The following is a 15,210-nucleotide window of genomic DNA, read 5'->3' as shown; positions in this document are numbered from 1 at the left end:
TTTGTAAGCTATGTTAAATTATTTTTTTCAGTTGGGGTTTTTATGTAAGTGTTCTTTGGATGTTAACTTTGGTGGTGGTGGTTTTCTTCATATCCTTAGGGCATGAGGCTGTACATAATATTCAGCTCCTGTGCGGTAATAGTAAATACCGAAATATGTTTGGCAGTTTTTAGACATGTTCTTTAACAAGTTGAATTAGTTGTTAATATCAAATGTTTCTATGATGTCATTATTTCTAATAACGCCCCTCTTTCTATCTATGTCTTTTTTTTTCTACTTTTTTTGTGACCTGAGAAATGACATCTTAAGTTTTATCTTAGATGAATATAGTGATGCAAATATGTTGGATTACCTATGACACTATAAGTATCTCGCCTTCTATAGGCATATATATTGCATAAAGAACAGGATAAAGTATCAGTGGTGTAAATGTACCATCTTCAATGGAACTTACCAGTACCAGCAGATAGCTTGCCTCAGACATGACAGCAAATCTTTCCTCTAAAATGTCAATACAGCACTAGAGGTCCAATTATTTTTATACTTTGCTAATCTTCTTTTGCTTTTACGGTGTTATTGCAGGCTTCTATAAAAAGACTGTTGGTAATCTCAGTAGGGAGGCCTCCTTATCAAACAGTTTCAAAGACTTATGACTTCTGAAAAAATAAAGATCAGTAGGTAATACTGAATTCATGGAAAAAAAGCTAGCCAGTCTTCAAAAAATGAAATGCATAACATATATAATACTGATTTTTATTTTTTTTTCTTTTGCAGAAGTTTTCTGGGATTTTCTCAATGTGTTAATGAGACTTTGTGTTAGTTAGGGCTCTTACATTTTTTACAATATGTGCCTAGAATGATATTTTAAAGGATAAATTTGGATGTACCCATCTTTTATATATGCATAGCCAAAAATAAATCGGTGCACAGTGGTAACTACAATTTCTAAAATATGGCCACTTAAAAAAAAAAAAAAAAAAAGCCAAACTGGCATAAGAGTAGGTCTTGAAAGCCTTATTTTGATATACCTTACTGGTAGTCTGTTAGAAAATAATGGAACTCTGTTGAAGAGTGAATCTTGTCAAGTCCTGGTGTGTATTGTAAAGAAGAGGAAGTGACAGAAAAAATGGTCTTCTGTTTAATATAGAAAAACTTACAGCTGTTACTTGAAACTTATTAATCCATCAAGTTTCTTTAAATTGTCTCCTCCTTTATCACTTTATGGGGGTAAGCTTTAAGCAATTTAAGCTTTCCCACTAAAACCTTAGTGGGAAAAGGTCATTTCAGTAACACTTGTTTCCTAAAAAAATCAGTTTGTTATGTAGTTGCTGCTTCTCTTTTATAATTTAATGTAAATTACATTGATAGCTTTCTGTGTTCATTAGCAAAAACTATTCCTTACATACTTTTGTAACTGCAGTCAGCTAAATGTGGATTGTTGAGGCTACTACATGTAAAATGACTGTTCTGAGTATCTCTGGTTGTTATTTACACAAGACCCTGGTGTTACAGTCCCCAAACTTAGGCCCTTGCTTACATCTAAAGAGCTCTTTACCAAATAACTGCTGTGTTCAAAAATATCATGACCTAGATTTTGATTGAGGGTAGGGAGGGGAAAGATTATTAAAAAAAAGTTGTATCCTGTCAAACTATTACAAAAATAATTGTGCTTTGATTTTTTTGTTTATTGGCTTGGAAAGTGAGTGTTAATTTAACGTAACACCAACACGCTTATCAGTCCTCCAGCAAGCAGTAATATTAGAATAGCTCCTAAATCCAGCGAAACCAGTCCTAGCGTGCCAGCCAGGAAAAAAAATAGTAATAATAAAAGAGCTGTAATACATCAGTATTTAACATAGTCTGTCAGAGTTCTGTAGATTTCATCAGGGTTTAGTGTTTTGTTCCCAGGATAAAATGTGTTACGCTGCTTTGAATTTAGTTGGCCTTTTACCCATATCCTTAACATGTCCCCACTTCTGGTTTTGGGTTTTTTTCTGGCTGGCTGGTGCACACAGAGTGGAAATAGAGCTTTGGTATTAAGGTCTATTCCCATCTTCAGATGTGACCGGGTGTTGCCAGTGGCTGCTGGTTAGTGAGGACACCCAGCAGCACATGGCTTAGCCTCCCCTTGCTCCTCAGCAGGAGCTGCAGTGCGATAAGAATGGTCTCCGAAGAAGAAAATCTAAGAGGGAAAAGGGGATGAAGGGCAACACTTCCTTCATCCTAGAGATGAAACAACAGAAAAGAAAAATTTAAGGAATAGGTCAAACTGTTTCTAGGAAGGTGTATCACAGCCTTAAGAGATTATGTTATAAGAGCAGTATCGCAGCCACAAGGTTTTATGTATATTAGGAAGCCATCTTAGCATTTTACATGGATTTTTGAATTAAAAAATTCATGATTATGTACAAGTGCTCTGGATTTGCCCTTGAATGTTTCTTGCAGTACATACGCAGGTGGTTGCAGTTCTGTGTAAATAGCTATGGGTGGTTTTCTCTGTAAAATAAAGACTATGTAGCTTCTTTATGGCTGTGACCTTGACAGGAGTCACTATTGTTATACTAATATTTTATTTGGCTCTATTCTAAAATACACTCCTTGTATCTTTTTTTCTTTTAACATCTACATAGTTGATTCTTCTTTCCAGAGCAAATCAAAGAAGTGTCTGTGCCACACTCATCACTTAAATGTTTGTGTGTCGTCCTTAGTTTTGTCTGCCGACTACATTCATAAAGGGAATTTGAAACCACTTTTCATTTCTCAGTGTAGCGATAAGTCAATTTAACATTTGGAGGAAGGTAATCTGAATTGTTACTTCAGTTTATTAGATATTAGGATTCATTACCAACTGTTAAAACCAAACCAATTTAAAATAGCAATATTCTCCTACCTTTGCTTTCCTTCAGAAGAAAAAACTGTTTCTTAAATTCTTAGAAATTATTTATAGCTTTTACTTTAGTTTTTAATATTAAAAAAAGGGGAAAACAAAATAGTGTTCTCTTTCATAACCCAGAAATTATTCCAAGATTTGGTGTCCAACCTAAATCCATTGTCAATTGCTTTAGATTAATGTGCTTTTTTAACTTGCAAAAACTTTGTGGATATAAAAGATGCTACTGCATACCGTTAATAAAGATCTCATTGCTTTAGGTTAAATAGTTGTCTTACATAGCCTGGCATTAAGAGAAGGAGCATATAGGAATAATTTTGGGTCCATGCTAAATGATTCATTGGGCAGGATATATAAAAAATCACTAAGTACTTACAGGTGAAGTCAGTATATGTGGAAAGAGAAAAGGGCAGAGCCCTCTGACCCTGTAGCTCGTTTGGACGCTTGTGATCTAGTTTCTGATGCTGGCTGAAGGCAACTCTGAGAACAAGGGGCCAAAAGAAATACCAAATACACCAGAAAGAAGGCATATTGCTCCTGTTACTGCTTCTCATAGGAGGCCTTAGTTAAGAAAAAAATACAGTTTTGGCTGAATTATTAGCCATGTGACAGTGAATTAAGATGATATAGCTCAAATAGTATTTTTAGCTAATGGTCTGTCTGCCTTTGGAAAGTTTTGAGTTTCTTATATATCCAGACCTTAATCCAAAACCAGGACATCTGTAAAAAATTCTTTTAATGTTTATAGCTCAGATTGTAGTTTCTTTGATTTTATTTAAAGATAAAAGATTGTAATGGGATATTAGGAATTGCTTGTTTAGATCAAAAATTTCTAGCCGGTACCAACAGACCATAGGCACATCTCTGTTCGTTTTTTTCAACAGCAGATTGCTTTGGGTAAGACTTCAGCTTTTCAAGTCTCCTTTGCTGCTGTAGGATTCTTTCATAGAATATATTCCTCATATACCCAGTAACTTGAAAACATGTTTCTTTGTTTTAAATGTAAGAGGAACTCCTTTTATTAGATGATAGTATCCTCAACAGGCTGGGAGATGTGGTAAAAAAAGATTGTTTTCATATTTAATTTCTCATGTTTATAGAAAGACCTAAGAATTGTAAATGGCTTCTTCCAAACATGTTTTGAAGACTAACATGAGATCCAATAGACTTCTTTCCCCAACGTTTATATGTAGACATTCCATCAATGACGTAATCTTGGGCACAGACTGAAAAAATGTGACAGTTGTGTATAATCAGAGGGTTTGGTTTGGTTTCCCTTTTTCAGATCCTTGCTGTGGCTTAAATTGCTAAGACAAATGCTTCGTGTTCCTGTAGTACCTCTCTGACACTAGTGCAAAACTGGCTTTAAACAAATGACTCCTTATGCACGTAACACCATTGCAGTGGTATTCCCTCCGTATCTCTGGAAAACTTACTGTTATACGGGGCTTCTTTTAACAGGAGTTAATTAAGACCAGAAAATTGCTTATTGTTTTTCATTGCATCCAAACCCCAGGACATACTGCACTAATCCTGTAGCGCCATGTAGTGCTGTAAGAGAGGTGTTCAGCTGATGTTTCAGAAGTTTATGAGCATTGGACATGTTCATTATCAGATCATCTCACTAGTTAACTCTCTCTATATATTATGATAAATTCATGTAATGTGTTGATTTGTGACTCTTTTCTTCCTTATTGTCTCATTTGAAATAAAATACCAACAAAGTAGTCTTAAGTGTTTCTTCCTCTCCCAAGCCCCATTTTTACTTACAGTAATGCAAAAATAAATGCAAGTCTTCTGGAAAACCCTCAGCAAGGAGTAAGGCAGTGCTGCTTTGTCCAAAAAGCAGAAAAGAAACTGGATTTTCATCCAGGACACAGCTTGTTATCAGATTTCTCAATCCAAAAAAACCAACAGCATTTAGTTTTGTGCAGCATTCCTCCCCTTTAACACGCCGGCAGAAGCGCACAGGCAGGGATGGGGAGAAAGGACTTCACCTTTCCTGTGCCATCACTCAAACTGGATTCAGTTTAAAACTCGCATTTGCAGAAGTTAGAAGTCAAACACGTTATTTTTACAATTGTAATGTCAGGTTTTCTACCAACTACTTTCTCTAAGCAATCTGGTATTGAAAGACTCTGTGCTTCCAGTCCTTTGAAAGCTGAAAATCTGTATTTTGCAGTTTAACTGCAAAGTCAGTGGGAGCCTGGAGAGCTGGAAAAGGCCTTTGGTAGGTTGTTTGGCACAGTTTTTACCTTGGCGAGGAAACTGGAGCCTCTATTTATTTGTTGGTGTAGACCTAGCCTGGTTTCCCAACATCTGGCCAAAATCCCTAACTGAGTTTTAAGACAACAGTAATGTTGAGCAAAACTAGTTTCTTCTTCTGTGGATGGTAGAATGTTATGGATATTTGGCATTTTGCAGTTTATTCTTAATTTAACAAGAATGCCTTTAAAATATATCAAACGTTGGTGTTTTGAGTAATGATATGAAAGTTAATATGACTATGGTGTACACCGCAGGACTTTTTAATCTACTTTTTATTGGTATGACTGTTCATAGGGAAAAGATCCACTTATTTTCACTTTCTGGCAGTTCAGTATTTAATGTACACTAAGATGGCATCGTTCCTAAAAACTTCTGCTTACTATACTCTCCCTCCCCAGTTGCAAATTTGCTTCTGAAGTGCATATTCTGTGTGATTAAATAAAAAGAAGTGAAAATTAGTGAGGAAATTGCATGGTCTAGTCTTTTTAGAAATGAATTAAAATTGCTGTTTAGCAAAATGGAGTAATTTATCACTTACCTAGTGCTTCCTGTAAGTCATTTATCATGAGTGGCAACTATCATCGTTTTATTTTAATCTGAGGTGGTGGGGAGGGATCAGAGGCTTACATTGCACAAGTTCATACTGCTTGTAATTGGGAACTGATTTAATGGTATTTTGTCAAATAAAACAAGAATTTCTTCTCTGCCTACTGCAACATATTATCGTCCATGGCTTTGTATGACTTATGCTGTTTAATTCTTGTCAGATAGAATTTTACTTTGCACTTCAATTTACTTAAATGTATACTAGCTTTACCTTTGTATTGGATACAAATGGTGCAGACTTTGGTGCTCAGGATTTCAGGTATAGCGTCTTTTTGAGATAAAACATGTTCTGATATAAACAGAGACCATGGTAGCTCAAATTAGTTAGTTAGAACTAACTGAAGTCCTACTTTGCTTGTCATCTGAGTGCTGCATTTCTCCTGGAGAAGGGCTTGAGATGATTCACCAGCTCCCTGGATCTTTGGAATGAATAGACACTTGTACAGCATCTTTCTGCAAAAGGATCATTTAAAATAATAATAAGCAACCCTTGAGACATGATTCCTGGCTCCTTCAGAATAAGTTGGTTTTGTTCTCGTGTTAGGCTAGCCATGATTATCTCATAATGGACTTATTCCCTAATAAAGGAGGAAGGAAAGCAGTGTAATGTGACTACTGAAATTGAAATTTATCTCAGAATGCTTTCTGGAGCTGGTAACTGCTGTTTTTGTAATACTGCATCTTCATCTTTCTGCAACAATAGCAGCTCTTTTCAGACTAAAAGTTCCCATTCACACCGTAGTTGTTTGCTTTTAACAGCCTGCAAGTGTGACTTTATTTGCTGATTTATGTGTAATAAAGACTTATCTTGTTTTTTACTCAGTTTGCTTAAATATTACAACAATGGATTGTGCGATGCATTTCTGGGTATGCTGACAAATAACGTGCTCAGGAACAGCAATTTCTATTCCTTCTAGAGAATATATTCAAGCGTGCTGTGTCCTTTTCCAGTGTATGCCATATTAATAGAGAAAGGGAGCCAGGGATTTGTATTTACATGACATGGAAAAGCAGGGGGGAAGAAACAGGTGGATGTTTCCTAGCTGTGGATTTGGGATCATGAACCTTATTTTCTCACCAAATTGTTACCTTGGAATTTTCTGTGAAGAACTGTTTAAAGGGCAAGAAGAATAATTGCTGGAAAGCAACAAAAGAATGTGAGAAAAGCAGGGAAGAATGAGATTTCTCTATGGGGAAAAAAAAAAAAAAAAAAAATAGGAACAGAAAACTGATGGTACTTAGCAACAATAGTACTTCTAAAAATGAGTCCAACACTAATAAAGTAGACTATCTGTACTCCCTTTGACCCTTTGAATTAATAATTTAATAGGTTTTATCATAATTTCATTGGTTTTGTTGATTTTATACTTAAATTATAGGGTTTTTTTTAAAGCAGATGGTAGTAATTTGGGTGGTTTTTTTTTCAGTGCCTGCATGTTTAGTTTATGCATGCGGTTCAGTAAGCCTGTTTTATGTAATCGAGAAACAATTTAAGGTCAAATTCAGGTATGAAATCTGTTGGAGTACTTTATACTCTTTATAGTTTTTCCTCTGAAGATCCAGTGAGCGCCTTAGCAGCAGAAGGGTGCAGGCTGGCCTGTAAGACAGCAGTCTACCGAGGTGCTGCCATCCTGAGATGGTTCTAGGCTGAAGGATCCACACCTGTGCGGGGAGCGTTCCCCTTGTATGTGATGGCAACCCATTAGTTCGCTACTACTGCAAAGCTTCCGAGTCTTGATGTTCACTACAGAAGTATTGGTTGGGGCTGTCTCGTTTTACTGTGTCAGTCGTTCTTGCCAAGGGCTTTGCCTACGTGCTGCTTTGGTGTCATTTTCCCAGGTTGCGTTACTTTCTGAAAGACTTTAAGAAGACGGTGTAATGGATAAACATTTGGATTTTAAATTACCATGAAATGGAGCACTAAGCAGTACCTTTGGGAACAAACTAGACTCTAGTTTGGCATAATTTATTTATTCAGTCCATACTTGATGTTTTGAAGATTGTATAGAAGGAACTTGGCTCTTAGAGGTTATCTGGTATCAGCTTATTGTCTCTTTGAAAATAATTATTTTGGTAGGTAGGCAGATAAATTGACAGCGCTCTACTACATTTTGTTTGTATAATAAGGGATTGGTTTGCCACATGACATGGGTCCTTGGAATTCAGTTAATAAACTCGCTTTAAGACTTCTGGTTTCTTCTGTGAAGGAACATTGCAGCTGTCAATAAATAACTGACAATCAAAAAAACTTTCTCTGGACAGTTTTATTTCTCTAGTGTATGGTCTCATTACTCTTGCTACCTAATAAGACCAGAGCACCCAGTCATATCCGTGTGATTTATATCAGGCATGGACACACAATCAAATTATTGTGGAATCCGCCAGACCCATTTTACGATTTCATAGTGGCAGGCAGGAGGCTGGACATGGTTGCTGTGAAGCTGAACATTGTGCTTCTGTAGGACTGCAAGGTCTGCTAAGGCCTGTGGAAGTGTTTCTCCTGGATGTTTGATCAGACTCCAAGGACTTAAATGAACCTCCAAAGACGTGACCCTTAAACCTGTTGTTGACTTCAGTGGGGAACAGGTCAGGTTCAAAGCAGGAAAATGGGAAAGCATTCTGTGCACTAGCAGGTGCTTTAATGAAACGTGCTTCTTGTCTGAGTCTTTCCTGTGACAAGTAGATCACGTCTTTCTGTATTCATGCATACCCTGTTATTCAGGATTGTAACTGCAGTAATATACAATAATATACAGTACACAAAATTCAGACTAGAAACATGTTAAATGCAGTTCTTGGTGTTCATATTATCTTGTGCTTTTCTATGCAGGTAATTACATTTTAGTCATTAAATGAAGTGCAACACTTCATACTGACTAGAATGCCATGCAATTTAATGGCTTCTCTAAATGTCATTAAGTGATAATTTGAAAAAATAAACAAACAGCAATATACACAACTAGTTATTAATAAAGCTTGTTCTTAATTCACTTTTAAAATCAACCAAAGTTGTGGTATGAAATGCGGCTATAGATTGTACCTGCTTTTTTTATATAAAACATTCGGATTTTTATATAATTTTTTTCAATCTGTCATTTGAAAACATATACTTTTTTATCAAGTATAAAATAGCAATCTGCTTGATAGTAGGGAGTTGATATGGGGCTGGTTACCAGTATTGCTTTGTGACTTTTCTGTCCTGTGTCTAACTGCCAAACATTTTGACTTGGATGTAGTTTCTGCTGTATGTCTGCTAGCGATGTCTCAGTTTTTCGGGGACCAAACGCAATAAAGTTCTGTAACCCAATTTCCTATTCTTTGTATTTCTGCACCTTTGCTAGCCTACGCTGACGCCACGCAGTGGCAGAGCGGTGGCTGCTTTGCCTTCTGTCCTCCCATTGCATGGCTGGGGATGGCAGGGAAGCATTGCAGCTGCAGGGTCTAATCCCCTTCCAAATGTCAAAGTCGTATTGAGGGCAAAGATCTGAGATTACATCCAAGTGATCATGAGAGGGAGTTTTAATTTTTTGCGAGGAATGCATTACTGCAGGGACTGGAGAAATGTGGAGGTAGTTTGTTGGTACCTCCCATCCCTTCAGTTCACTTCTGTATTATGTGCGGTTTGGGCAAACTAGAACGTTGTCATAGTAGATATTATCTGAATTCACGTCAAGGATGTCTCATCAAATTGTAAGGAAATACTTATGTTTTCTTGAGCTACTTCCTGTGAAGGGATACTATGTATTTAATCTCTCTTCAGTCATAGAAACTGGTAGTCTTCAGGATTCATTCTTCTCTAATGCCAAGAAGTATATTTTTGGTTGTCAGATGCCTGTGGAAAAGTATTGTAGCTGTTAGCAGGCAGCACCTACTGGAAAATGAGATGACTCTAGCTGAGTATGCAGCTGCCTCATTAGTTGCTCAGTCAAGCCCTGTGACCTTTTGTCTGACAGACTTTATTTTTTTTCCTAGCAGTGAAGCTCATCAAACTAAAAGTCAAAGTTCTTTTAACTATTGACACCAGAAGTGAATTTCCTAATATCAGAATGTTGCTGAATCACATCAGTGTTTTCAACCTTAGCATCCAAAAAGCTGTTTACATCGGAAATCTCAATTTAATTGGGTTTCACTGAAAATGTAGGAACTACTGAAGTACAGAGAAAAAGCCGTTTGCTGCTGTACCTACAGCTGGAGCTTTCCTGGAGGAGTTCTTGGTAAAGTTTATTTTCTCTTTGTAAATGAAATTTTGAGATTGCCAGAATCATAAGACGTGACATCTGAGCTCGTGGCCATTGTTGTGCTCCTTTGTGCCTTGGCCTTCCAGCAGCCTTTTACTGGCCCATAATCATTAAAACCTTAAATGACAAAGGAAACGGATAAGATGGAGCCGATGCAGATCGGAAATGGTGCCGTTCAATCAGAGTGCCCACAGTTGCACAACTGGAAGGTGATGTCTTCAGTATCCCAGAAGGGAGGGTTAATCTCCTGAGTCTGCAACCCACGGGAACGCTGTTTGGTCAGAACCTCTCCCAGTTACCTGATGTATGGATAGGTCCTACCTGATAAATGTTGGTGTTGTGAGGCACTAGCATCCTACCCTGACACGGTCCTGGCAGGAGGTCTGTACCATAGTATTGCAATGAATTCTGGAAGACGTGAAACTCAACCCTACAATGTAAAAATAGCAAATAATGGACGTTCTTGGTTTGGCAAGTGAACAAAAATGGTAATTTGGCATTCAAAGTACGCATGTTAAAAAGTATGCATGTGAAGTTTTATCCATAGCGTTCAGGTTTTTCAACCAAAATATTTTTTCTGAAGTAAAATGTTATGCTTTGTTTTGGCTTATTTTTTTTCCCTCCAGTTTGAAGTTAATTTTAAAATGAATGCTAGTTTGATAGGAATCTAAATAATTTGTTTAAAAATTGAAAGTTTAATTGAATGTTTCAAATGTTTTAGCCTTGATTGAGTGATAGACACAGAAATGTTAGTGTTTACATGAGGAATGTGTGATGGGGTGGTGGGGGCTGCAGGGCGGCTTCTGGAAGGAGAAGCTGGGGCTACCTGCCACGGCCAGCTCCAGCCGACCCACTGCAGGGCACAGGTGAACGCCTGGGCCACTAGTGGGGCATCTCGACCCACTGCAGGGCACAAGTGAACCCCTGGGCCACCAGTGGGGCATCTTTGGGACAGTGTGTGTAAGAAAGGGTAAAACGCTGTTAGGAAGTGAGGGAAAAAAGTGTGAGAAACAGCCCTGTGAGCGCCGAGGTGATGCAGGCACCAGAGCAGATTCCTCTGCAACCTGTGGAGAGGAGACCACGGCGGAGCAGGTATCCACACTGCAGCCCACGGGGGACCCCACACTGGAGGGGGTGGACATTCCCTGAAGGATCTGTGGGCTGTGGAGAGCCCATGCAGGAGCAGGCTCAGCCTGAAGGACTGCAGCCATGGCAGGACCCACACTGAGCACAGGAGCCTGTGATTCCTCCTGCGCAGTGGAGGCAGCCCCTGTCCCCCTTTGCTGCGCCTGGTGGGGCGAGGTAGAAGAGCTGGAAACGAAAGAGCAACAGGAGTGAAGTTAACAAAAAGGGGTGGGAAGGTATTCTCAGTTTGGTTTCTCACTATCCAAAGCTATACTAATTGCAATTAATTTTTCCCAGTTTGACTCCATTTCCCCTGTGATGGTAGCTGGTGATTTCCCTGCCTGTACCTTGATCTATGAGCTTTTCCCACCTTACTGTGCCTCCTTGCCCTGTTGAGGAAGTGGAGTGAGGGGGTGGCTGGGTGGGCAGGTGGCAGCTGGCCAAGGCCAACCCAACACAAGCCTAAAGGCTTTTTCAAACCGGTGTGAATTGTGGCTCTGTTTATGGGCCAAGGTCATAGTTTTGCTTGAATGAATGTTCCTGCTTGCTGCTTCAGGTCGGTCTTTAGGAATAGCTTTAAAAAGTACGTGCCTGGCGTGCATTTACAGCCCCACGCACTTCCACGTCCGTGTGAATGATCTGGCTTTATAGAAGTAGTTTGTAGTGGGTAATATGTATTCATAAATATTTTCCATGCTGATTCATTTATGTCCTTCAGCTTTCTGCGTTATAGCCATTAAATGCATGGGACAAAACTACATACGCTAAGTTGCTGTATTTAAGTTTTATCTGTCTCTTGTAGGTATCCATGCCAGTTTAATATGTCTGCAGTAAGCATCCGTACCAAATAAATTTACTCTCGAGTGTTTTATGCTTTTATTAAATATTCATGAATTGAGATGCATGGTATTCATGCAGTCTGATGCTTAGTGCATTCAAACCCCAGAAAATGTATTGTTTGTAAATTTTTTATACAGAATGAACCAAGGTTTTTCGCCTTTACTGAAACATGGCAGGCTCCTGGACATGTTGCTGTCAGCGTAGTGTTGTTCTGCATGCAGGACTGATGGGGAAGGGTTAAGATCTGGAGAATGGGTACAGCAATTCCTGTGTGTCCTTACTGCAAGCTGCAGTGTCTCCTGACATACTGTTCCTGATAGACTAGGAAGGTTATAAGCAGGATAAATAGGTGTTTTCTTGCTTCTCTATTGGTAATGTCAAAGGTAAAAAATAAAGACTTGTGGACGGATTGAATAGGCTAATTTTTGGCCTCAGTCATGCATCTGGAACCCAACTTATCTCAGTCAGGTTTAACAAAAGGTAACATTTGTCTTAAGCATCAAACATTTATGCTGGGTAAAAGTGATCTGCTGATAAAATACCAGATTTTAATATTTTAACTGCTTTTCTCTCCATAGTCAGAACACCTCTAAATGTAATTTTTGTCCAGAATGGAATTTCATGTTGAGAAAAAAAAAATAAACAAAACACTCAAGAGTTGTTCTCCTGCACCTGGGAGGCAGCAGTTATGTTGGAGATTTTCTCACCATGCAACCACTTGTACTCCTAATCCTGACTATCTGTTTGTGAGTCCCTCCCTAGAAAGGTGATGGGGGTTGTCCATGGCAGTACCAGCTGTCTAGATATTACAGCCCTATAGAATTCTGGTGACGATGTAGCACCTCATGGTGATGCCTAGCTCCTCCTGTATGTTTATTGCGTGTGATGAACGGCCACTACAGCAAGCAGTCTGTGTGCTCTGTGTGATCAACTGCTTATTGTAATGGAGGAACATTGCTTAACTGGAAGCTGGAGACTGGGGATTTTTGTTTAGTTTTGTGTTTCATGAGAGATGTTATCAACAGATAGCAGGGAAAAGCATCCTCAAGGGTGCTCAGAGAGGTGATGGATTTTTTTCTTTCTTTTTTTAAAGTGTGTATTTAAACAGTCACTTTAGTCTTTTTGCATTAGCCTAGTATGATTTGTCTGCTGCCACAAAAACATTATAATGCAAATAATTTTGCATCAAATCTGCAAGAAGGTGGTTAAAAATAAATATAGACCAATCATTTTTAGTATTTTTATTAGGAAGCAAGGTTAAGCCAGAATGCGATTGCTGTCTGGAGTTCTATCTGAAGTTACCATGCGACGCTAGCTAAATCGAAGCATTGCAAGCACTTAGAATGCATAGTCTGCTGCAGGGGGTCGTAAGTGGATGGCACTGAATGACAGAAGACATATATGTCCAGGGACTTTTCAAAAACCTGTGGTTTCACACCTGCTTTTTGCATGCTCTGTCATTCACTGGTTCCTTTAAATCCACGCTGTAGTTCTTTCCCTTGTCTATATATTTATACATATGTTTGGGTTTTGTTCTGATGGCATCGTAGACTGATGTATGCAGCTGTCTTCTGGAGACAGAATTTATTCTCAAGAATGATGACATTTGTCATCCTCAGGTTTTCATACCTTCATCCTTACACTGCATGAACCCCTACAGGTTTCCATTGAATTTTTTTCCAACTTATTAGCTAAACGACTAAATCTTGACTTTGTATAGGTTTAAACCCTGTACGCCTGTAGTGTAGGGATAGCGTATGTGTTCATCTGTAGGACTTAAGTGGAAAACATAATCTCCATATATGCTTGCTTTTCTGATTAGATGGAAAGCTTAGCTTCTGCTATTCGTTTTTCTTAGTCACCTTCAGGATAAACTAAGAAAAATAACCCGTGTGGCACATACTAGTTGGTAAAAGTACATCCCAGAAAAAAATAATAAAATAATTGTTTACTGATGCATGTGAACTTGCTCTCCAGCATGGTGCTGCGTGCAGCTTTGAGGTAGATTCTTAAATGAGTGGTTTGTAGCTTTGGTTTATTCAAGACCTTAGGCCAGAGGACTTTGTGATATCTAAATTATTGCTTCTTTTTGAGGTGCTGTGACTTTAGTGTAAGTTGGGAAGGAAAAGATCTGGATTTTGACTGGAATATTGCTTTGGTTTTGCATTCAGCTAAATGTTACGTACTTAGATGTGTTCCAGATCAGATTGCTTAAATAACATTAAAAGGATGGCTGATGCAGTGTATTTCCTGAGTTTAATCATAGCCATGAACATTCTGTAAGAAAATAGTTTTAAGTGTGTTCACAGTAAATCTTAGTTATCTTTTTACTTTGTGGATTTTAAGTGTTTTAAATTAATTACTTTTTGATACAGGGCTTGCAAGTAACACTGTTAAAATAATTCTTGCAAGTTACTTCAGTTATGCTCCAGTGATTTATTTGTTTGTTTCCTCTCCTTTTGTTTGTCAGGAAAAGAAGAATATATTGCGACATTCAAGGGATCAGAATACTTCTGCTATGATTTATCTCAGAATCCCATACAGAGTAGCAGTGACGAAATAACTCTGTCGTTTAAAACACTTCAGAGGAATGGACTGATGCTTCACACAGGAAAATCGGCTGATTATGTCAATCTTGCACTGAAAAATGGAGCTGTCTCCTTGGTCATAAATTTGGGCTCGGGGGCCTTTGAAGCGCTGGTGGAACCTGTCAATGGGAAATTTAATGACAATGCCTGGCATGATGTGAAAGTAACCAGGAATCTGCGTCAGGTAACAGTACAATGGATACAAGAATAACCGACTTTGTTATGAGTAAATGCTTGATGATATGAAAACTGCATAGTGTGACATTAGATGTTTAGCAGGCATTTGATATAGTTTTTTTTTTATTTGCACAAGGAGGTATATTCCTGCCACACTTGAGCAGGGGCATATCTAGAAAGTAGTAGGGTAAGCAGCTGTCTGAGCCAGTATCAGTTAGATTCTGTTTTAAAGGCTGTAGGCACGGCCCAGGTGTTTCTCCAGTACAACTGTCTGCCCTCGCAGTCTTGCGTTAGTCAAGGCTGATAACTTTCCATAGTACATGAGTTACTCTGAATTGCAACTTTTTAATTAAAAAACAATTGTTTTATATATATATATATATGATTTTTTTTCTTAAAAAGCGGGCAGTAAATTTCTTATCAGATAAAGTTTATGCACTGTGTGCAGGCATCTTGCATGTCACGCCACTTTTAACAA

At 38.3% G+C, this 15,210-nt stretch overlaps 1 protein-coding gene across 10 annotated transcripts in view; it reads left to right on the top strand.

Annotated features, from left to right (window-relative positions):
* The window catches only part of NRXN1 (neurexin 1), a 730,370-nt gene that overhangs the window by 239,571 nt on the left and 475,589 nt on the right, over positions 1-15,210 (top strand). For all 10 annotated transcript variants that reach the window (XM_080407807.1, XM_080407800.1, XM_080407815.1 and 7 more), the window contains one exon: positions 14,438-14,739. In XM_080407807.1, the coding sequence (XP_080263933.1) occupies positions 14,438-14,739 (302 nt within the window). The remainder of the gene's footprint in view (positions 1-14,437; positions 14,740-15,210) is intronic.

The sequence above is a fragment of the Falco punctatus genome (assembly GCF_963210335.1).
Source record: "Falco punctatus genome assembly, chromosome: 12".
Taxonomy (NCBI): Eukaryota; Metazoa; Chordata; class Aves; order Falconiformes; family Falconidae; genus Falco; species Falco punctatus.
This window is presented reverse-complemented; position numbering and strand designations above follow the sequence as displayed.